This window comes from Abrus precatorius, unplaced genomic scaffold (genome assembly GCF_003935025.1).
Source record: "Abrus precatorius isolate BTA unplaced genomic scaffold, Abrus_2018 Scaffold11, whole genome shotgun sequence".
Classification (NCBI taxonomy): domain Eukaryota; kingdom Viridiplantae; phylum Streptophyta; class Magnoliopsida; order Fabales; family Fabaceae; genus Abrus; species Abrus precatorius.
In genome coordinates this window covers 20,445,262-20,467,300 of record NW_020874303.1, presented here as the reverse complement: position 1 = coordinate 20,467,300, position 22,039 = coordinate 20,445,262, and the positions used below count along the sequence as shown (strand labels likewise).

General features: G+C 32.9%; 3 protein-coding genes and 1 non-coding gene across 6 annotated transcripts; 3 read left to right on the top strand and 1 right to left on the bottom strand.

Annotated features, from left to right (window-relative positions):
* Positions 1–665: 665 nt before the first annotated feature.
* On the top strand, positions 666–737 carry TRNAD-GUC. Its single transcript has one exon. It is a non-coding gene; the product is annotated as a tRNA-Asp (tRNA).
* Positions 738–782: 45 nt separating this feature from the next.
* On the top strand, positions 783–3,759 carry LOC113854517 (peptidyl-tRNA hydrolase, chloroplastic). The gene is made up of 8 exons (XM_027485533.1): positions 783–1,093; positions 1,254–1,338; positions 2,205–2,272; positions 2,588–2,638; positions 2,745–2,818; positions 3,263–3,321; positions 3,412–3,488; positions 3,570–3,759. Exons 1-8 carry the CDS (start codon positions 881–883, stop codon positions 3,681–3,683), a joined length of 741 nt encoding a protein of 246 aa, XP_027341334.1. The 5' UTR covers positions 783–880; the 3' UTR covers positions 3,684–3,759.
* A 2,610-nt stretch (positions 3,760–6,369) lies between these two features.
* Positions 6,370–9,078, bottom strand: LOC113854516 (protein ASPARTIC PROTEASE IN GUARD CELL 1-like). Its single transcript, XM_027485532.1, has 2 exons — positions 7,576–9,078; positions 6,370–6,421 (listed from the first exon to the last, which is right to left on the bottom strand). Exon 1 carries the CDS (start codon positions 8,981–8,983, stop codon positions 7,583–7,585), a length of 1,401 nt encoding a protein of 466 aa, XP_027341333.1. The 5' UTR covers positions 8,984–9,078; the 3' UTR covers positions 6,370–6,421; positions 7,576–7,582.
* A 1,911-nt stretch (positions 9,079–10,989) lies between these two features.
* On the top strand, positions 10,990–20,842 carry LOC113854910 (actin-related protein 4-like). 3 transcript variants are annotated; one of them, XM_027486239.1, is made up of 20 exons: positions 10,990–11,115; positions 11,227–11,318; positions 12,424–12,600; positions 12,699–12,772; positions 13,795–13,875; positions 14,045–14,105; positions 14,251–14,300; positions 14,576–14,630; positions 15,519–15,596; positions 15,693–15,746; positions 16,226–16,279; positions 16,349–16,409; positions 17,198–17,249; positions 17,358–17,424; positions 19,405–19,467; positions 19,571–19,633; positions 19,743–19,805; positions 20,326–20,390; positions 20,593–20,661; positions 20,790–20,842. In XM_027486239.1, exons 1-20 carry the CDS (start codon positions 11,103–11,105, stop codon positions 20,833–20,835), a joined length of 1,338 nt encoding a protein of 445 aa, XP_027342040.1. In that variant the 5' UTR covers positions 10,990–11,102; the 3' UTR covers positions 20,836–20,842. The 3 variants fall into 3 exon arrangements, 1 of the variants encoding a protein (XP_027342040.1); XR_003502809.1 differs by lacking the exons at positions 19,743–19,805; positions 20,326–20,390; positions 20,593–20,661; positions 20,790–20,842 and adding an exon at positions 19,161–19,217 and having other exon boundaries at positions 19,571–19,615; XR_003502810.1 differs by lacking the exons at positions 17,358–17,424; positions 19,405–19,467; positions 19,571–19,633; ... (2 more) ...; positions 20,593–20,661; positions 20,790–20,842 and having other exon boundaries at positions 15,519–15,588.
* The last annotated feature ends 1,197 nt before the right edge of the window (positions 20,843–22,039 follow it).

The following is a 22,039-nucleotide window of genomic DNA, read 5'->3' as shown; positions in this document are numbered from 1 at the left end:
GTATTAGAGAAGAAAAGATAATAGAGAATGGGTTAAATCAGTCTAAAGAAAGGAAATAAAAACAAAATAAAATGTATCAGAGAAGAAAGATGGAGCTTGCATTAGAGCATTGGTGGCTTGGGTTTGATGCAAGGAACAAAGGGTATGGTATTGTTTTTCTCACCTTTTTTATTAGGGAGAATAATGTTAAAAATAAAAAGCGATAAAACATGAGAAAATTAAGAATCTAAAATTTAAAATGTAAATTTAAATTAAATTGCTAACGATGATAATAAAACATCCATTGATTTTTTGGTTATTAAAACATTGAAAAAAGGAGGTCGTAATAATTATCGTTGAAACTGAGTGAAAGAGAGTGAAAAAAATATTAATGAGAATATAATGAATATAATAAATTAAGCAAAATATATATATAAAAAAAATATCATTCTTTAAGTAAGAAGTAGAACGGGGTTTACTTGTTATTTGTTGTAAAATATAGTAATCAGTACTTATCACTTTTATTTTCATATAAAAATACTCCTCCCACTCAATGTGTATATATATATATATATATAACATGTTACGATATAATATGATTTTTCATTGTAGACGAAATTCATCGATCAGTAATCTAAACTAAACACAAAACAAAATATAATTTTGATACCCTCTAACAAAATCTTGTCGTTGTAGTATAGTGGTGAGTATTCCCGCCTGTCACGCGGGTGACCCGGGTTCGATCCCCGGCAACGGCGTAATTTTGTCTGTTTATTTCATTTTATTTTGAATTTATCTGTTTGCAATTTTTCATATCCACAGCGAAGCTTGGTGCATTATTGTTTTTAATTTCTAGGGTTTATGTTTCTGTGTGATCCATTTGAAGGAGGAAGGAAGAAGCATGAACGTTTGTGGTTGCTGGGTGTCATCGATGAAGTTTCCCCTAAGGTCTAGGTGCCGCTTTTCGAAGCCCCTATTCTCTGTTTCCTCTTCTTCTTTCATTCCAAATTCTTCTTCTACTTCCGTAACAACCATCGCCACAGAACAGAAGGAACCTTGGTTAATTGTTGGCCTCGGCAATCCTGGCAAGAAATTCGCTGCTACACGTCACAATGTCACTACTCATATCTTTTTTTTCCATATTATTATTATTATTAGCAACTTCTTCAGTTAAAATAACATATTTCGTACTTACTTACATGTGAATGTGTTATACTTTTGATAGAGAGAGTCGAGTTTTGAGTTGATAACTCTGTTTTGGAGTTTTATTTCAGGTGGGCTTTGAGATGGTTGATACCATAGCTGAAGCCGAAGGGATATCTATGACCAGCGTTTCTTTCAAAGCCTTATTTGGAAAAGGTTATAATATTAAAACTCTAATATTTCTCTCTAATTAATTTGGTTAGCATTCTTTGTAGGTTATTGGTAAAGCTATGATCTCTCTCTTGCTCCTTAGATGTTATGGTTCATAGGGAATTCCACCTTTTTTTGGGTCTAATGCTCTTGATGGTATCGTATCATTGTCCAAAATTATGAGCATTTAAGTTTATCCTCAACCTTGCGATTTTTCGGTTATGTTTAGGACTTTTTTATGAAAAAATAGTATGTTACGCGTTGGGTAGTTGATGGAAATGGAATCTCATTCTGCATTCCTTGTCAAGTGTGAATGGGAACTTTTAGTGATAGCTTACTTGACTTGATATTCTCAACCTTCATGTCTTCGTGTCTAAATTGATTCACTCGTCACATGGGGTACGGTTGCTTAGTGTCCAGAATTGTGGTTGTATCCTGAATGCTAATTCTTCTCGTAGTTATCAATAGCACTACTATTGCATCGTGTCAAGGACTTCATCTACTATAGAAATCCCATTGCGAAGCATTTTAGCTTTGCGGATGTTGTGCCTACTCTTGTGCCGGAATTCACCACGGAATTCACGACTGCTGCAGCTGTGAGTGTGAATGGAGGCCAAAAACCTTAAGATTATGACTTTTGAATGTCATGTCTTTAATTTTTGGGCATATATTAAATTTGATATTTTGTATGTGTGTAGTGTAAATTATTTAACTTGTATTTAAAATCTTTAGTATAGCAGTCATCCCACTATAGTGGTTTTAGGGTCTGTGGCTCACCGCTATCTAGTAGTATTTGTATGTTGCTGATAAAAGCAAAGAGAAAAATTATTTGTATGTACCCATTCATGACAGATGTTGTTTTCCTATTGCAGGTTTTATAGGTGACGTACCGGTTATACTTGCAAAGCCACAGACTTTTATGAATTCAAGTGGTGAATCTGTAAGTCTGCTATCTGGAGAATCTTAAAATGTAATATGTAAATATTATGTCTACAATTACTCATGCTAACTCTTGTAACATCAATTCTCTCTTTTGATTTAAAGATTTGTGTTTTTATATTAATTTTAACTCATTTTTTCTGTTGTACCGTTGTCATGTTGTATCCTATACTTTAAAAACTTGCCACATCCCCATGTCCATTTCCTTGTCATAACATACCCTTATTCCATGTTGTATACGTACTTCCTCAGATTTTACTGGGATAAATACCTTTATCTTGATCCTGATTGGCTGGTGTTCAAATTTATTTTGAAGGTCGGGGCCATAGTTTCATATTACAAGATTCCATTGAAGCAAGTACTTGTGGTATAGTATCTATGTTATGATTTCTTTGTTCTTTTTATTTGCAAGTGACAAAAGAAAAGTAGAACGATGATCTGCTTGACTGTTAATCAATAACTTTCTTCTTCAGATCTTTGATGACTTGGATTTGCCTTTTGCAAAATTGCGGCTGCTACCAAAGGGTGGACATGGAGGTCACAACGGGTACTTACAATCTTCTTTGTTTGCACTCTTTTTGCTACCTTACAGTAGGCCTGGTTTGGTACCTTATTGAGTTTATAAAGTAACACGTCCATCGTTGTTGTGACTATTGTGGCCAGTTTCTTCATATTTCTGAAAGTTGAAATGCCAATATTCCCTCCTTTAGTCATACCCTGCAATTTGGATCAGGGAAATGCTCAACTCAGAATAATTTGCTCCCTGAAATTGGCTTCCTCTGTTAACCTAACCTAGCCTTTATATACTTTTATTTCCTGTGTGTGGTTCCACATATTCCGTGCAAGTTTAAGAATTTCGTTCTCTTTATTTTTGAGAAGGCAGCTGAAGTTTTTTTATGATAAGAGTGATATTATACACCTTCACCTTGTTCTTTCAGAGCAGAACATAAATGAAGTATTACTGTTTTTTGTTCTCCTTGCTGTTTGGCAGAATGAAGAGTGTTATTAATCACTTTAAAGGGAATGTTGGTTTTCCCCGTTTAAGAATTGGTACGTTCATATCATTCCTAGGATTAACATATTCATGTACGTTACAGTCATTTGTAATACTATTTGTCATTTTATTGTTGATTTCATTAGGTATTGGACGGCCTCCTGGGAAAATGGATCCTGTAGCATTTGTTCTTCGCACGTTCACTAAACAGGAAAGGGAAGAGGTACGCATTTCTTGAAGTTTGAACTGACAAACTGGCCTTCAGCATATGGAAGTTTTAAATGCTCATAAAAATATCTTTCAGTTGAATTTTACATTACAACATGGATTAGAAGCTGTACGGATTCTTTTGCTGGAGGGATTTGATAAAAGTGCAACATTTGTTAATAGTGCCAAGAAGATAGAGCAATTAGGTTGAAGAATTGCTTACTGAAGGATATCCTTTAGGCAAGTACAAACACAGGATCCTGTTGCAAGGAGATACAAGTTTTCTTTAAAAAAGTAACTCATTCAAGGCTCTTTTTTAATTCGATAGACATATATTTGAGGAAGTATTCATCCATTATTTCAGAAAGCAGTTCCAGGCTCTGGCAAACTGAATTCGAATCTTATGCTTGGAATCTTCAGATTCATGCAAGTTTCCATACTGTTGTGTTTGGTCAATTTTGAGCAGTTCCAGCAACTTGAATTATATAATGTGATTTGGAATTATTAGGCAATTGTAGGTACATTTTATAATGATCACATAAGATCATTTTCTCTGTTTATAATGATCCATCTTTGGTACCAGTTAGTGATATAGCTCACACGTTTGCTCTGTTTGCTCTGCATTTCTTACACAGTTTATTGTGTATTACCTGCGCACTCTCTAACATATTGTTTTCAATACATTTTTTTATTTTATAAAATTTGTGAAGGTATTATGATGGGAACTACTAGGAAGTTGGATTTTCTAAATAAAGATTAGAATTCAAATCATTTAGTGCGTCCTAGTTGAATTTCACTCAATAATAATGGATTAGAGTTTGTCTTGCTAATCATAATTATCTATATCTATATTAATAGTAAAATTTTCTTGAGAAGTATTACTAATATTATTAAATGCATAGAATTAATAATAGCATGTTGTTGACGTTACAAGTAATTAATAAAATCATTAGGGTAAAAGTGTTGATAAAACATTATTAAATAAAATAATGCTGAACGTAATTTTGGCAATTAATACAAATAATTTAAAATTTGAACATGTTAAAATGTTTCTTTTCTTTCAATTTGAGAGTTAAATATCATTTTATAAAAATGATTCATTTCTAACTATTTTAGAAGAATTTTATTTGTGAAAATTTATAAATATTTTAGAAGCAGTAAGTAATAAAAATATATATAAAATAGACAGAAATGAGAAAATAATCCATTGTTCTTTATTTAGTGATAACATTTTGATTAGTAACACGTAATTCTAACTTTTACTGAAAAAAGATTAATTAGTAAAACACATTAAATATATAAATTAAAATGTATAAGTAGACAAATATAAGTAAAATGTTTTGACTAATTAAAGAATAGGCAGGGGAATTTACAAGTAATTAATAAATTCAATGTCAATGGTTTAATTGATAAGTATTAAACACTTCTGAGTCCTGACGTATCACAAGCACGTGACCCTGATGATGAGTTATTGAGATTCAGCAAACCTAAACTTTTTGTTGTAAAAAAGGAAATAAGTAAAGTATAGATAGTTTTATTCTTCAGTTAGAATTTGAAATATCACTTATAACTGGATGGATATAAAATTATTATTTTTTTCCCGAACAATGTTGATAAACCAATTCTCTTTAAATAATATGTAAAGTCGAGATAAGGTGAAGAGATCTTCATTTCCCTGAACATTTAATTTTGAAACAGATTATATGCAAGCACGGGTTATAATTTGATCTGTTCAAATCTTATTTAAGACCCTCAAGGTATATCTGTTATTAATATTGGGTAATATCAATTTTTTAAAATATTTTCAAACATGATTTTAGTTTGTAATGCTTGTTAGAAAATAAAGAGAATAAAATAAATAAAGTTAAGAAACACAAATAACATAATATTCATATTGCCTTCAAGTTATTGAGATGGAAAACTTAACAAACGGAAAAAAAATGTTGTGCGCATAGGGAGAGAAAAATAAACAAACGCAAGGTTGAATTATATTCTCTTCAAAATATTTTTCAATAAATTTTTTTTCCTCTAATTAACGAATTTTTTTAATGCATCTAAATATTAATAAAAATCAATGTGAAATTGCATTATTCTAACAATGCATCGTGATCAAACATTAGGACTATACACTTCACCCCGTGAATTTTGATACTCCCTTTGTTTTAACGATTGCAGAATTTCGACTGATCCGTTTGTAAGGGTATTCTTATGATTAAGATAAGAAAAATAAACGAGCAGCGGTCAAGAACATAAAATTATTTATTTTGAAAAAGTATATTAATATTTTTTATTATAAATTTTAATGGGTTTCAGTGTGATCGAAAAACTAACACACGTGACTCTTTAAGTAATTGTTTTTTGTTGACAATTTTTTTAAGTGAACATATCGGCTAGAATTATTTTAAATTTAATTTAAAATGTATCATAATTTTAATTCACTAAAATTTACAAGTGGTTGCATACTTGCATTTTTATTATTTTACTTTAAAAATAGTTACTTTTGAAAATTCTAGAATTGTACATGTTTTTATGAATGATTGAGGGCAACTTAAATAAAAAAGTAAAATGTTAACAACATAATCTTTTGAATATATTTGTTATAATTAAATTATTTTAATTTTTTTTAAAATGATTAATTTACAAAGTAAGTATTTTAATTTTTAAAAAATAAATTAAATGCAAAAGTAATATATTTAAAAGAATACGCTGTTTACATTTCTTTAACAGAAAAAGCAAACAGACAATTTACGTAATTAAAGCTCCTAGAGTGGGAAGAGTAGCAGCATATACCGCGTGAAAATGACTAACATAATTTGGACTTTCACCCACTTTTTTGCAGCATTTCTGGCTGATCTGCTTTAAGCATTTCGTCCATTGCATGATTCATGATTAAGGCAAGAGAAAGTGCCCATTTTCCTTTTGTAGTCAGCTTCAGCTTCAAGATTTGGGGTACCTTTCTTTATTCTTCCATGCTTCTGCATGTGAAGTGTTCCTCCTTAATTTCCAGTCCAACCCCGGCTATAATTGACTGTAATCATGCATAGCTCAACGTCAAATACTTGTTTGTCAATGCTTATTTCAAAGCAGCAATTCAGAAAACTTCATGTTCTTGCCATTTGTTTCTCTTGATCGTTTAATCAAATATATAAATTGGTCTCTATCAATGATTATCATCATATTAATTAATACTAAGTTGTAGTGGAATATGCATCTAGTCATACTATGTCACACCTAATCACATTCAAATGTTTGATAACTGAACTATCTATTAACTCGTTTACGTAAATGCAATGTGTTCTTGTTTGGAACCGAAGTCGCACCTGTCTTGCATTAATATGAAAGGGATTTCAATACTATAATAAATACAAATGTGAGGCTTCCAAAGTTTAATAGTTATAGATTTCACTATTAATCATTTTTGGCTTTTAAATTTTAATATGCATTATAAAACTTAGATATAATGTTATAAAAATTGTTAGTAACATTTTTATTTAATATTTTATCTCAATAACTATAACTAATGATAAAAATTGACATAAAATATCGATTTTAATTAAAGAAGAATGATCTGATTTTTTTCTTTCGGATAAATCTCTACCAATCGACAATAAATTAATGTACTTGGTCTTCTGTCGAAATAGTCAAATATGAATTTGACACGACATCAAAAGATTCAAAACCAACTTCTTTCATGTTTGTAATTATAAACTGCTTTTATTTTTATTAATAAAAGGTATATCTGTATATCTGTTAGTCTACCACTAATGAGCTTGGATTTGATTGATCATAAGTGCTGGATTTGAGAATCGAAAAGAATTAGACACAGGGACTTAAGCAATACCCTACCTGATTGGTGATTAATTATTACACTCGATCTGTCAACGAGTATTAGAATATTGGTTAAAAGTAATGCACGTATTTCTTATTAGATATCACGGAATGTGCTTTATTGACACTGTTAAATACTTCATCATATTTAAAAAATTTAAAATAATATCCCTATTATTAAACATGTCCTTAATACCACGACATAATTCCCCACTTAAATTGTTGATTATATTTTATTTGAAAAGCATTAATAAGAAGTGAACGAGTTAACACAGGTCTACTTTAAGGGTGAGAAAAACCAACGACGGAATTTGCAAGATCAAAGCTCACGCGCGAGCCCTGTTGCTGAAAATTCCCAATGATAGATAACGGATAATTTGACGGCGCAAAAGCGAAGCAGAGTGTCCCATTCGTGTCCACCCGAATCAAACACGCCTCCTCCGCCAACCTCCACGACCCTCCACGCATCTCAAACGACACCGACGGGATCACCCGCGGTGGCGACGGCAAATCGTAGCACGTTTCCAACGGCGTGAACCCCTTCGCGCGTGGTAAGTGCTTAGTCAGCGCCACGAACGCGTCGCGCAACGCCTCATACGCCGGATTCAGCAACCGAGTTATGACGGTGCCAGAGTCCACGATGATTCCACCGCGCCCCGATGCATCCATCTCAAACACCGATTCTGGAATGGGAAGAGGTATTCCTCCCACGCTCATTCCCGTGATTTCCACGTAGTATAAAGTGTTTGAGTTAGGGTTCTTCAGCAACCGAGTCGTCACCGAGTGGCGGGGTAGGGGCGAGTTGAACTCAAGCGTAGACGTTTTGTCCGTGTCAAGATCTACCAAGCAATAAGAAAACGACGTCGCTTTGATTTGGGAAGTAAATGAGAGGGGCCCACCTCCGAGACCGAGTATTCCCGCGGCTGCTACGAACGAACCATGGTTGTCGTGGCCACAACCCATTGCGATCTGGTTTACTGTACCGATGTTGCCCAACGACATCGTTTCGGTGACGAGACTCCCTTTTGTGAATGAACCGTCTCCATACACGATGTCGTATTGGCATTGGTTGTTAAAGCAAGACGAGTTATTGAGTTGGTGGCACTGATCGGATTCGCAAGTAACCGGGACGTACGAGGATGACATGGACGGGTCGAAAATTGGGTCGAATTGTTTGTAACAATCGAGACAGGGCCTGCACTGAACCCAGCTGAGGTCGTTGCCCGTGTCGAGACCCACGTAGAAGGTTTGGGAAGGTTGTCCCACTCCGATTCTTGTGAAGTACTCGCCGCTTCCATATAAAACGCCGGATGTCACCGGCGGCGATTGGCCTTGCGGTCGGAGCTCCGTTTTGCTGACATGGCTGAGCTTGGAGCGGATATGAGTGACTCGGGCTGAGTCACGGGCGAGTCGAGTGAGGACTAAGCTACGGTAGTCCTTGTGATGAGCTTTGAAGAGAGAGTCTCTTGGGTGTAATTGGAGCGAGAATGAAGAAGAAGAAGAAGAAAATGGTTGGAATGTTTTGGGTTTGAAGGAGAGGATTTGGTGAGCTTGGTGGAGTGCTTCTGTGACGTTGAGAACAGAAATGGAGAACTGAGATGACGCAGCGTTAGCACGCGGAAGGGAGAAGAGAAGTGACACGGTGAGGAAAATGATTAATGATGAGTTGAGAATCAAAGCCATTGTTCTTTTTCTCTTTTTTTTTGGTCTGACAAAGAACAAGTGTGTGTGGCTGTGGATGTGTATGTGAAACGTTGGGCATGAAAGAGTTATAATAATGGGTGAGTTTCAGGGGTATTAGCTTCATTTATTAAGAAGAAAGAACAGGGCACGTTAGCCTTTAGCATTCTTTTATTTCTTTCCTGCACTGTATCTTCAACCATTAAATTAATAAGAAAAAAAAATTATATGAAAAGAAAAGCATACTTTAACTTCAGTTTAATTAGTTGGATCTGATTATAGCATTTGTGTGCATGCATGAAGAGATGGTAGTTAAGAAGGGGTTGAAAATGCGTCTTACTTTCTTCACCATTATGTTTTCAAAATTAATGTACACCTTTCAGTAACCTGATCATATATTTTAATTTACAGGTTTTAACTATTATTATTTTTTCTTTAAAGCATTTGTTTGATTAATAATAGTAATATACAATTATAATAGTTTTTGACGATAAAATTTGTAAGTCTTTGTTACGTAAGTATTTTAATATGCATGTTTGTACAAAATTTGCTGCTAATTAGACGTAGGTATTTATTGCTTCACTTAGTGGTATTTTTTCAATTCTGTTTCAAAGAATTTATGACTTTTATAAGAATTTTTATTTTATTTTAATAAAATATTTTGTATGATTTATTAAAATAAATTATTTGTAATTTATCTCAATAAATTTTATCACTAAATTAAGATATAAGTTTGTTAAAATAACTTATCAAATAAGTGTTTAAAAAAATAGTTATTCAAACATATCCTGAATACTGTATATAAACTTGAAGTTTGATGGAAAAAAGGTTAATAATTCTTATTTTAATAAGTTTTATTGTTAAATTTAAGATATAAGTTATATTTTAAAAATATCTTATTGAATATATTATTTAAACAATTAAATATTTAAATGCACTCTTACTGTTATATATAATGTTGGGTGGAAGGAAGGTTAGTAATATACCCAATTAAGGCTATTAGTTGTTTCCAAAGAATGAACCAGTCACAGGAAACGTGAAAAATATTGGACTTAAAGTAAAGTAATGTATGTTTGATAAATTTTATTTTAAAAGTTCAACATAAAGCATTATTATATATTTCTTTAACTAAATGATAAAATATATTTCCACTTTTAGTAAAAAATAAATAATTCAAGATCAAAATTTTAAGCTTATTACAATAAAGCAAGAAAATAATATAAAATCACTTTTTTAGTATATGATCTTGCTTGTGGGGAATTGATACACTCCCCATAAACCCTCACTCTTGCAATTAAGACCTTCTTTTGGTCCATTTGCAATTAATTCCGTAGGTGAAGTCTTTTCCCCGTATACGAAACCGGAAGCATATGTTAGGTTCTTTGCCTTTTTAGATAATAATACTTCACTGAGTCAGGCTGTACTTTCTTTGTTTTAGGCTTCTAACTTGTACAAAAATTGGCTTTGTTAGCGCACAAGATTTTAAATTATTAGACGCATTAAAAGAAAAGTGTATTATTATTTTTATTTATTAACACCTAATTCTTTAAAATATTTATTAATTATTATAAATTTATTTTTATGGTACTTTAAAAATTAAAATAATATTTTATGTTTTTTTATGTGTAATAATTATAACTGTTGATATTATATTAAATATATAGAAAATTGTTATTGTTAAATAAGTAGATGCCTCACTTTAAATTGAAGGTTAACTTTTTAACAGTGATTCTGTACTAAACTACTATAGAATAGTAGCTTTAAAATTGAAGAAATACCAGTGTGAAGGCCTAGTTTTCATCTTCTAATATAACTATCTTTTAAAATAATATATAGAATTATAATAAAAACAAAAACCTTATACTTAAGATTATTTTTTAAAAATTTAAACAGACGATACATGGGCACTGAATGTATCTGCAGATCCAGATGGCCCAACCCAAAATGTTACAAGATTTGATGAAATCCCAAAACTCGCCATCAATAGAAACCCGAAAAAGCCCTTCTTCTCTCGTCGTTCCTTCCCAAATACAAAGTTCGCTCTCTCCGCTCGTTGCACTCTCAAACTTGGAATCGAAACTCTCTCTCACCGAATCCACATTCTCTCCCCGTAACCCCAGTCATGTATGGCGGCGGTGAGTGTTCACTGAATCATCTATTTTCTTCCATTTCCACCCGACAAAGTTTTGTAATAATCTGATTTTCGTTTCCTTTGCATGCATCTTGTTTTTGTTCGCAATTCACAGACGAAGTATCAGCAATAGTGATTGACCTGGGTTCGCATACATGCAAAGCTGGTTACGCTGGAGAAGATGCGCCCAAGGCCGTGTTTCCCTCTGTGAGTGACTCTGTGACCTACTCGCCGTGTAAACATTTTCTGTTGTTATTTTCTTCGCGAAATCGAAATGTGCGTCTTTTTAGGTCTCCGCAACGGTTCTCTCACGTCAAGTTTACAAAATTGTAGCGCTCATTTTGTGTTTTTATAATTTTTAAAGAGTAAATCACTACTTTAGTCCTGGACAATTTCGTCTCTTGAAATATATCAGAACAAGTTAAAGTTAGTCTCTACATTTAGCCAACATTAGTAAAAACTAGCGAAATTATATATTTGACACAAGTTTAAACTTTACTCATAAATTCACACTAAGTGTGACTCCTAAGAGGGTAATTATAAAAGTTTACCTTCAAATTTACCCTTTCTCACAAAATCCTGGTGTGATCATATTCTCTATCATTTCACTGAATTCTCCTATGATGTCCATTGTTTAACCTTCAACACTGGTCCAATTGGCAGTTAAATTGACATTTAAAATGACTTTTGTTAAGTATTATTGACATTTCCTAACGACAGTGATAATGTGATATATTTTTCAACAACTTAGAGACTAAAATGAAATCTTTATTGACGGATGAAACTGAAAACGGTTTACAAAGTTCGGGACTAAAGTGGTAATTTACTCAATTTTTAAAATTTATTTTATTAATTTCTATTTGACATAGTTGGTGCTGACAGTGCTGTCGAAGGTCTCTCAAACCTTACATGCCACAGAGAGGATTTATAATTCTCGCATTGAATAAAATTGAGAGCTTGATGGGTTTTAAGGTTAACATCAGTTAGAAGGACTAATTTGTGGCAAAGTTGATAGATTTGACCATTTGGGGACTAAATTGTATGTAGGCAAACTTTCATTGACCAAATCAACATATATTGTAAATTTTGAAGGCAAAACTGTAATTTTACTCTTCTATATTTCTATTAGCTATATCTTTTCATTCTTTGTTTAGCAATTCCCTTTTATTTATTTATTTATTTTTTTATTATTATTATTGTCTTTAGTCAGTTATTACTCTTCTACTGCTGCTTGGTCTTAATGCAGTTGGATCATGGATGCATGTATAATATATTGTTTGCAAGGGATATTATTTGACATGTGTTTATTTAGGTTGTTGGTGCAATTGATCAAATGGACATTGATGGACCTGGTGATGCTGATGAGAACTCACGAGCCGGTGTGGATTTACAAAACAATGCCAAAAATCTTGATTCTGACAAAACCAAGGGGAAATGCAAACTTTATGTAGGATCTCAATCATTAGGATACCGCAGAGACTATATGGAGGTAACTCTTTGAAATATCTGCTAGGTTATGCTTTAGTTAATAATTTCAGTTTTTAAAAATAATTAGTTTTGATCATTTATTTCTGTTATGCTGATCAGGTACTGTCGCCATTAAAGAATGGAGTTGTTGTTGACTGGAATATTGTAGACAACATATGGGATCATGCTTTGAGGTTGTTGTTGATTACCTAATTTGTCTATAATATTCAATGTAGGATAGGATCATCATTTTATTTCTTATTCTTTTTTTTCTCTTGGATGGTAAGCTCGATTATCATTTTATTGATATAGTATGTGCAGTTGTCAATTGCTAGGGTTCTTACTTATTTGGAAGCTCGAGTCATGATGGTCCTTTATACATGCAATGGTCTAAAAAATTAATCAACTTTTGTATAGAGTATAAAGAGAATGCTCATGTGGTTGAGAATGATTATGTGTTGTTTATACTAGGACATACTCTTATGTTGTTTTGATGTCCCACATTGGTAAAGAGTAAGGCTTGAATATTCTTTATAAGGTTTAAACAAATCTCCTGTTTGAGTTAACTTTTAAGAGTTAAACTTTGTTTTAATCTCAATGCTAGGTTATTTACAAATATTTAGTCCTACAAACTGTGTTTTAGATGCCTAGTTTTGGGCATGAGTGAGGTGTGTTAAAATGTGTTACATAACTAGGAGTATGGCTGAATTACTCTTTATAAGGTTTGGGTGATTCTTTTCTTTTGAGCTATTTTTTGAGAGTGAGTTAAGTTTGTTCTGTTTCTAATATTGTATTAAACTTGCAAATATGGTTAAAGTTGAGCTTATAAAGGCTTTGACAAATCTCACTGCACGAGCTAGTCTTTCAGAGTGAGTTAGACTTGGTCCATATTTGAAATGATATTAGAACCTATCTAGTCTTAATGTTGGTTCATCCGTAGATGTTCAGTTCTACAAATTTTACACAACAAATGTTCAGTCTTAGGTATAAGAGATGTGTGTTTAGATGTTCTATATTGGTTAAGAGTATGGTCTAAATATTCTTTATACAATTTGGACAATCCTTTTCTTTTAATCTAACTTTTAGGAGTAAGTGAAACCCAATTTGTTTCTAATATATGCAAATCTCATTTTATGTTTAGTAATCCATGATGGCGAATTTTTGCTAATTTATCTATCTCTTTTCCTGCTTTATGCTACTATTCACTGGTTTTCAGGGAATGCCTACTAGTTGATCCGAAAGAGCGTCCAATGCTACTTGCTGAACCATGTTCCAACACTCAAGAACAGAGAGAAAGGTATTCTAACAATTATAACCCCCCCCCCCCCTTTTCCATTTTTCTCATTTAGTTTTTGGATGTTAGCCTTACACCATTTTATACAGTTATACAACATATTTCATGTTTAGTCATAGAGTTTGGTTCTTCAATATTTAGATTTCATATTTTTCTTTTTTTTTGGTGTCAGGACAGCAGAACTTATGTTTGAAAAATACAAAGTACCAGCATTGTTTTTGGCCAAGAATGCTGTAAGTCATATTTACATTACTGCTCTGTCCACATCTAACTTGCTAGTTGCAACATAAAAATTAGTGATAAAAATGTATTTTATATTGATGGTATGAAACCATTAATTTGTGAACTAGTTAATGAATGAGTATTTCTTGACACCAGGTTCTCTCATCTTTTGCATCAGGGCGTGCTACATCATTAGTTGTTGATAGGTATGAGACTTTGAAGTTGTTGACTAACAGTTTGGTTCTGTGGTGATATTAATGAGTGACACAATTGATGAATTGCTTACCTTATGAATATGGTTTGGAAGTTAGTGCTATATAATTGCCTTCTTTTTTCTTTCCAGCATGCAACTAAAATTTTGTTGTCACTTATCACTTTACTTTTTGATATTCTGTTAATTGATTGTAATTGATATGCCACAATATACTACTACTCTGCTGATAAGTAGTTTTGTACTGCTGTTCATTATTTGAAAACTCAGTGGTGGAGGATCAACCACAGTCGTACCAGTACTTGATGGTTATGTTCTTCAAAAGGTATTGCTTGCTATCCTGTCAAACAGAAATCATATATTAGATTACCTGGTCCATTTTTTAACCTTCTTTATTATAATAAGTTTGCTATTTATCATCTTTAAGACCCTGATTTTAATAGTTCCACTTTCTTTTGTATGCCTATTGTTCCAAAGACATGTTTCTTCATTAAAAATTACCACAGGTAGCTTATGGGTTCAAGTAAGTTATTGATATATTGCTCAAAGATATTTAATATGATGAGATAAACCATCTGATATTTTTTGCTGACTAAGAAAGAATACAGTAAAAGTAATGTGTAAAAATCTATGACGATAACTTGAACATTTCCTATTTCTATAACCACGATTACAATTCTTTTAGTATGTAAGAAAATTGTTAAATTTTGGATATTTAACTGCATGTAAAGAGAGTACAAATAGGACATTTTCAAAATTATCTAATCATTGATGACTGACTATATTTTTGTCCTTAACAATGATATCTCTCACTTCTTCAGGGTAATTGTTAATAGGGCCTCCTAATCATGGCAGTGCCTGAGGGATTATTATGAGGGCTAACCATTTAATTCAATGTTTACCCAAATATAAGTGTAACATAATTAAATTGTGAAAAAAAGAGTAACTAAAAATTTGTGGAAGGCACTAATGCAAGTTCCACGTTAGTGAGTTTGAAACATTGGTATGCTGGTTCCATTTAGTTTCATTTGACTCTATATATCAATATTAATGTTTCTTCATCTGTTCTGTGTTTGATGTCTTACATTCTCTTTCCTTGATATATAATTTAGATGGATTTTTATTATATTGCATTTGTAACCTTCTATTTTGTCTTTTAAGGTTTCTTCAACTTTGCTGTGTCTGCTTATGTCTTTGTTTATGCTTACAATAGGCTGTGATAACTTCTCCTATTGGAGGAGAATTTCTGACAGATTGCTTGATGAAAAGTTTGGAAGGCAAAGGTATCACAGTGAGTGACAAACATTAGCTATTTTCATTTTTTTTCAATGGTCATCTCAAGTAAAGTAGCTATATTTATATCTGCTTCTTTATTTTGTTATTGAAGATAAGACCTCGGTATTCATTCAAGAAAAAAGAAATACGGCCTGGAAATCTTCAGGTATCTTATGATTTCATTGTAATTTGCAACTACTTGCCAATAGTATGGTTTGCTTCTTATTTTGCTCAATCCTTAATGCTTTTTCACTTGAGTTTTTGAAGTTTGGAATGTTGGGGTGTCCACCGCGGAATGTTATATTCCACTGATGCCTCTAGTTGTTCAGCTTTGTGGTAGAACTATCATGACACGGAATAAGGATTTTATTTTTCTCATCTATGCAAGCCTGATGGTTCCTCTTGAACTTTATTGTTCAATTAGCTGTTCTAGTTTGATAAGAATGGCACTATTGATTGTGGTACATTGCTGCAATCATAAATGTTCATCCTGTTTGTTTGCTTATTAATATCTAATTCTATGGAATCACGAATTTTATTCAGTTTCATGCTGCTATGTTTATCATGATTTAAGTAATTACTGCAGTCAAATACACAAATGAAGTGTAATGTTTATTACCTCTTTTGCTTTTTTCTGAATCCCAGACTGTAAACCTTGATTTCCCTCATACAACTGAAAGCTACAAACTCTATTCCCAGGTCTGTATGTTGCCCAAAATTTCTTTTCATGTCATATCTCCTTTCCAATCTAACTGTTTATTGTGACAGAGGGTAATTGCTAGTGATATCAAGGAATGTGTTTGCCGAACTCCAGATGCTCCATATGATGGTTTGTATCACAGTTGTTATAATTTCATGAAATGCTGAGTCTTGTCGGTCTAGTTCGTTGTATTTATTGCAGGACATATACAGATAAAGACCTTAGGGTGGTATTCTTTATATATATGTTAGTTAATATGTTATACGTTAGGATCTTTGGTGTTAAAATATCATGCTTGAACATGTTATTCCATTCTTCAATAATTGATATCAACTGTAGTTCCATTATCAAATTATATCATAATGAGTGAAATTAGAATTTGTTTTGCTTATTTATGGGATTGATTAAATTCTAATAATTTATTTTTATAATGTATTAGGTTAATTCTTATTAAATAGAACACTGATTTGGTTGCTTGCAACTCTAGGGTTTAAATGGCTTTCACACTTGTTCTCTCACAAGCTATAAATATGTTGACTTGAATTGTCATGATTCCTTTGACATTATTTGCGGTCTCTAATCTCTATATTTTCATATAGATTAGCTCACTTGCTCATGATATTCCAATGTTTTGATGTAATGAGGACATTGGTTAAGGAAACAAAAGTAGAAAATATTTATTGAAAATGAGAACATTCATTATATCTAAAAACCAAATAATTAAATATTTTCTTTTCTAAGTAATTACAAGCATTTACTAGTGTGTATTAACCCCTATTTAACTAGTGTCTTTGGGGAACTATTTTTCTGGACCCATATTTTATAGCTCTATGATGCTTTTACCATCCTGCTTATATAGTTTATTAATTATTGGATTCCATATATGACATGATATCCATTATTCTGTTCCATGTCAGAGAGTTCATATTCTAACATTCCAATGACCCCATATGAGCTTCCTGATGGCCAGTGAGTCCAACGTTCTGTGTGTCTACAAATATCTTTTTTGATTTGAAGCTTACTTTCTTCTGGTTTACTTGTGATAATCATTTAACTTTTATATCATGGATAACACAGAATAATCGAAGTTGGATCCGACAGATTCAAGATTCCTGATATTCTTTTTAATCCATCATTGGTTCAGGTGCGATTTATTTTATTTTATTTTAGTTAGTCTGTTATAAAGAATTTGCTAATAACACACTTTTAGAAAAAAGATTGGCTGGAGGAATCATATAATATCAGATTGAATTTGGCTGAAAATTGAGGAACTGTCAGTTGGACATTTTTTTTCATGTGTGCTTGCATGTAATATTTTGGGGTAGGTGGGTAAATTAAATTGTGATAGCATTTTCATTTTAGCTATGCAAATGTCAGAAGTGCAAACTCAGTATACAGGAGGCATAAATAGAAATACCCCCTGAAGTCTAAAAAGGAGGGGAAATAGATCTGTATGATTAAACATTGGAAAATGCTGTAGCAGCCCTTAAAAAAAGAAAAGTAATAATACTTCAAATTAAATGGCAAGCATACAATCCAAAATGATTCTCTTTCCTATTTTCCAGAGAAATTCTCTTTACTTTTTAATAAATGATTATTCTGAGTTCTATAAGATCAGACGGGAAGTGTCGACCTCCCTACCTACTTTTATTTATCTCCTTCCATACTATTTATAACATTACTGCAGCATTATCTTATAGATGCTAGCTAGAGATATACATGAATAATACTGAATGTTCATAGAATAGATTAGTAATATACAAGGTTGTTAAACTTGAGACTTTAAGTAAACTCATAAAGTGCTCGTAAACTTGACTTGTAAACTCGTAAGAGTTTACCTCATGCAAAGAAAATATTAAAAAAATATCAATAATGAAGCAAAACATAATACCAAAATTTTAAACACTAAAATAGTTAATCATACAATGCCAATAATCACAGTCACTGCTAGTAAACAAACATCACTCACTTTAGCAAGAAACACAATTTACTCACTTGAATAATGTAGAATAGTGGAGTAATAAACAGGGAGGGTCAACAATGGTCATCAAAGGAACTCTCTGCTTTGCCCAGAGTCGTCCCTTTTAGAGAATCACTATTCAGAGGTTAAACATGGTCATCCTTACCGCTGCAAGAAGCTCTCTGTTTGCACAAAGTTGCTGGAGCCTGGTCGTCAATTGGCTGTTGCTAGAGCTCTCTATTCGTCCCTGTTTGCATGAGATGTCATAACACGAAGTCTGTTCGCTATAAGAAATCCTCGCTGCAAGTTTCTGTTCATTCCAAGAAATTGTCGATTGCTCGGGTTCATAGATGTCGTTGTTCTCTGTTTGCATCTTAGAGTTGGAGGTCAAACGATGATTCCGTATCAGTTCTTTGCAGGTTGGTTCAGAGCTTTCACTAGAAGAAAGTTAACCCTAAGAATAGGGTTGAAAGTCAGTTGTTTCAGTAGAAAAAGGGGGATTTTAAACTGAATAAGTGAAATTATGACAGTGAACTCTCGAGTTCATCCCAGTTTAACAATATGCAAGTTTACATGTGATACAACTCGTTTTGGTACTTAAACTTGTAAACTCATCCGATTTAACGAGTTAAAACAAGAGTTTAACAACAACGATAATAAATAAGATCCAGTTCTTTGTTTCCTTTTAACTTACCACTAAATTTATTTGTTCCCAAAATTCTGTTTATCAAAGCTACTATCATATTGGCACAAATTATAGTTCAAGGTTGTTAAATATAACTGGTGAATATTATTCTTTATCTGGATATTTACTGCGAGCAGTGTGCATTGAGCTTTGTTTAACATTTTAGGTGCCTAATTTAGGCTGATTATATTACTATCCATAGGGTTGGAAAGTCCAGTCTTGTTATGATTCGTAGGTGAAAACAATGTTTGGAGGAGTTGAAACATTTGAAGCTTGTTAATGGATAAAGAAGGTTTTTACCAATGGTCTTTAGTTATGTGATGTAAATTGTGGAACTCCTGGGACTATGACTTCAAAATATTTGTACAATAATATGTGGTTTTTTTTTAAATGTGTTCTGTGATTATACTGTTCAGTTCAGTCAAAATTCCTTAGTGTCCTGTTTTTCACTAGTTTTACTGTTTTAATGTGTATCACAGACAATCCCTGGCATGGAGAGTTTTGCAGAAATTTCTCCTTCAATTCGTGGTCTCCCTAAAATGGTATTTTTATTATTATTTAAAATGTTTTTTTAATATATATACTCAGACTTCAAATTTTATTGTCATTGCTCATAATTTTGCTGTTTCTTTTTGGTATGTGTAGATTATAGAGAGCATTAATAAGTGTGATGTGGACATTCGAAGAGAACTATTTAGTACCATAATGGTAACTTCAATTTTGATCTAGTGCTCGACCTCTCTCTCAACTCTCCTCTCCTCTCCCTGACTTTAAAGGTACTTGGACATATTTGAAACTGATCCTGTTTATCTCACAGCTTACTGGTGGTACAGCTTCAATGCAACAATTGAAGGAACGCATTGAGAAAGACTTGCTAGAGGTGAAATTTGCAGAGCCGCACTTATTTCATTCACTGAATGCCAATATTCTGGATAGCATAAATTTTATGGGTTGCTTCCCTTTTAAATATGCAATGTTTTGTACTCACGCTTCCTAATCTAATAAAATTTCCTTTTGCCACATACTATCAGCAGACACAATACACAGACTGAAGATTGTGGAAAACTTGATAAGCTTAGTAGATAATCAGTAATGGTATAGGCTAGTTAGGGCAAGGAGGCTGAAGTTTCTAGGTTGCATGTAGCCTTTCCTTTTATTTTTTTATTTTTTTTCCTATTCAAGATTTAGAGCATAAATCTCTCAACCTTGTGTTTGTGGGGGCATTATTTTGTTTTATTTTTGTGTGTAAAGTGGAGCACATTTATCAAATACTCTCGTCGATCAGTATGAGATGATATGTTTTTCACATGCCAGATATGTTTGAATAAAGTTTTTAGGTAGGAGGCCATTGTGTTCATATATATATATAAAATGGATTGATCTGTGATTTTTGTGTGTAGGAGTCCCCTCAAGCTGCTAGAGTAAAAGTATTTGCCAGTGGAAATGCGACTGAAAGAAGGTTCAGGTGGGATGTTCATTTCTGTGTGTGTGTGAAGTGCACATATCTATCTGTGATCATATTATGATGAGTTGATTCATGCTGCAACATCTTCTCCGGTTCTCCCTTTATTCAAATTATGCAACTTAATGTATCATGGTTTATATGCGAGAGCTTGCTCATTCATCAAGTAGATAGTGGCCTCTTAATATGGTAACTCTGTATGCAGTGTTTGGATAGGAGGCAGTATATTGGCTTCTCTTGGCTCCTTCCAGCAGATGTGGTTCTCCAAGTCTGAGTAAGTGTTAATTGATTGCAAGAAAACCCAATTATTCAAGTTCTCAACTTCATGAAAAATGATTTCGAAATTCTGAACTCAAGCAAATAATTTATTAATACAAAGCTATCTCACTTTGCTATTGATAGGTACGAAGAACAAGGTGCTTCTTATATCCAAAGAAAGTGCCCTTGAGTTTCTTGCCAATTGTTGAGATCCCGGCAGTTTCTGGAAGCCTGACGTTGAGCAGTAAATTATTGCCATATATCAAAGAATTGTCTCGTGTTCATGCCATTCTCTTTACGCTTTAGTGCTTTACTAGGCTGATGTAACTACTGTCTAGGCTAATATTGACAACCTGTTTATCTGTTGTTTTTAGGCTGATATAACTATACTGTAATTGGCACATTCTCATTTGATTATTCTACATCACCCTTCCATATAGTTTAATGAATGGAAATGGAGTTCAAGTTAAATTTCTATGAAGTCTGGATAGTCAGCTATTGACCTTGCACCATATTGTGTTTATGGGTGCCAATACAGTTGCCACTTAATGTTCGAGGCATATTTGGTGTACACTTCAAAACAAATCTGCATAGCGACGTACCTTAGTGTGGTTGAGGCATATGTAGTTGTTACAGCGTGAAAAAGCGTAGGATTCTGTCTGCATTACACACTATTAATATTGTCCCAACGAAATGTAAATGGGAGCCTAATGCTGACAACAAAAGAAGTCTTCCAGAATAGTGGTGGCTTGATGTGTATGTGCAAAAACACTTGAAATTTTCATGTTAACTTTGTTATCTTTTTTAATTGTGTGATTGTAATGAAAATATTAAAACGAATGGGAAAAAAAATCAGACGGGAAGATTTACAATTTTACACATTGGGACTCTACAATTTTTTTCTGCTGATCGATTAATCCTTCTAGGACTTGATATCAGGGTTTCTTGACATGGGAACTGCATGCCAGAGAAAATCCATGGATACTTGAAAATTGTGCCTATGAATTCTGTTTGAGCACTGACAGGTCTTATAAATCTAAGATCTAAAACATCAAACGTTCCGATATCAATCGATCCCGTGGTCTTTACTCATTTTCGGCTGATATAATACAAGAGCGGATTGAGCCCGTCTTAAGATTATACCCGACGTGTAAGAAAGAGAGAGCATTTGTTATTGAGGTGAATTAAAATTCCATTTAATTGTTACTTATAGATCTGATCATCTAGTTGAGTCAAATGGTGTGTATAATGTGTTTATAATAAAGAAATAATGACAAAACGCTGACCAGAAAATATTACAACTAACGAAAGTAGTCCATGTTTAAATCCAAGTATGGTTAAAGTAGGCCGCGATGGCACGAGTCGTTTTTTCTTAGTACCTGATTAGTAATTAA